The sequence below is a fragment of the Monoraphidium neglectum genome, assembly GCF_000611645.1.
Source record: "Monoraphidium neglectum strain SAG 48.87 unplaced genomic scaffold scaffold02839, whole genome shotgun sequence".
NCBI classification, from domain to species: Eukaryota; Viridiplantae; Chlorophyta; class Chlorophyceae; order Sphaeropleales; family Selenastraceae; genus Monoraphidium; species Monoraphidium neglectum.
The window spans coordinates 1-1,787 of NW_014010789.1; the positions used below are offsets into that span (position 1 = coordinate 1).

At 74.6% G+C, this 1,787-nt stretch overlaps 1 protein-coding gene across 1 annotated transcript in view; it reads left to right on the plus strand.

Annotated features, from left to right (window-relative positions):
- Positions 1 to 89: 89 nt before the first annotated feature.
- Positions 90 to 1,787, plus strand: part of MNEG_11635 (Zinc finger CCCH domain-containing protein 67) — a gene marked incomplete at both ends in the record, with an annotated part of 2,572 nt that continues 874 nt past the window's right edge. The window contains 3 exons of the mRNA XM_014039892.1: positions 90 to 95; positions 266 to 324; positions 487 to 1,725. Coding sequence (XP_013895346.1) covers positions 90 to 95; positions 266 to 324; positions 487 to 1,725 — 1,304 coding nt within the window. The remainder of the gene's footprint in view (positions 96 to 265; positions 325 to 486; positions 1,726 to 1,787) is intronic.

Consider the following 1,787-nt stretch of genomic DNA (forward strand, 5'->3'; position numbering starts at 1 on the left):
CCACCTCCCGGCTTGCCCCGCCGCAGGACCGCGCGCGGCGCCGCGACCCTTCCGTCTACACCTATGTCTCTCAGCCGTGCCCCGACAAGATGCAGGTTGGGCCGCCCGCTTGCTGTCCTCGCGCACTCGGCCCTCTTTGCATTGCGCCTGCGCTCCACGGCAGCGCGGCAACGCCCTGCGGCGCTGCGGGCGCCCGGCTGCCGCGCCCGGCTGCCGTGCCTCACTGCTCGCCTTTGTCCGCCCCCCCTTCCGGCCGCTATCACAGGGCCGTGAGTGCCCCCGGGGCGACAACTGCCCCTACACGCACTCGGTAGCAGAGTACTGGTGAGGTCTGGGGCCGAGTACAGCACGTGCCGCTGTACCAGCATCTCTTTCCCGACCTTGTGGAGGACACGGATTGTTGCTCTTGCCTGCAAATATCACCCCCTTGAACTTCTAGTTGTGCCAACAAGCAACTCAACCGGCCCCGCCCAACCCCGCGTGCAGGCTGCACCCCTCGCGCTTCCGCACCCAGTTCTGCAAGCAGGGCCAGGGCTGCTGCCGCCGCCTGTGCTTCTTCGCCCACAGCGCGGCGGAGCTGCGGAGCCCAGCCGCCGGCGCGGCGCCTGCGGCCAACTCTCCAGGGTCGGCGTCGGCCGGCTCCGCCGCCTCGTCCTCGCCCGACGGCTGCGCGCCCGCGGCGCCCCCCGCGGCGCTCCTGGAGCCGCGCCAGCCGGCCCTCGCGGCCGCGCCGCCGGCCGGCGAGCCCGGCTTGACGCTCGCGCCCTGCTCAGGCGCGGGCGCGCGGGTGCAGGTGCTGCAGCAGGCTGACGCTGCCGGGGACGTGTGGCAGCAGCTGCTGCCTGCCGGCGACCCCGGCGGCCTGCTGTGCGTGCTGCCCACGCAAGACCAGCAGCAGCAGCAGCAGCGGCAGCAACTCTCGGCCGCGAACCTGTGTGCCCAGCAGCAGCAGCAGCAGCAGCAGATGCAGCAGATTCAGCAGCAGCAGCTCTGCCCGGCCGCGCCGTCCGACCCGCTGCTGGCGCTGCAGGCCAATGCGTTCGCCCGCCAGGCGCGCGAGCGGCGCTGCTCCTTTGAGGAGCGCAGTGCCCTGCGGCTGCGCGCGTACCTGGAGCAGCAGCAGTGCCTCACGCTGCCGCCCGACGCCCCGGCCGCCTCCGCCGCCGCAGCCGTTGCCGCGCTCGCCGCGCAGCAGGGCGCGGCGCAGCACCAGCAGCAGCAGCAGCAGGGCCAGCAGGGTGGCTGGGTGCAGTACACGCAGCCGCCGCCGCTCGCGCTGGCGTCCGCGCGGCGGTCGTCCGCCGCGAGCTACGCCTCTTATGGCGGCGCGTCGATGTTCCTATACGACCTGCCGGACTCGCCGACCGCGCAGGCGCAGGCGCAGCTGCTGAGCCACTTCGCGATGCCGCAGCCGCACTCGCGCCGCGCGTCGGCTGCCAGCTACATGGGCGGCGGCCAGCCGCTGCCAGACCTGCCAGAGGCGCTCATGCTGACCGGCGACTGCCCCGCGGGCGCGGGCGCGGCGGCGGCGCAGCAGCACCAAATGCTGCTGCCGCCGCTCTCTGGCCGCGCGGCGCGGCGCGCGTCGGCGGCGTCATACACAAGCTGCGGCACCGCGCTCCCGATGTCGCTGGACCTTGCTGCCGCGGGCGCCCGCGGCGCGCGGCGCTCCTCTGTTGCCAGCTACGCCAGCTCCGGCTTCAGCGGCGCAACCACCGTGCTGATGTCAGCGGACGGCGCCGCGCAGCTGCTCGGCGGCGCCGGCCCGCCGCCGCGCGCGCGGCGCG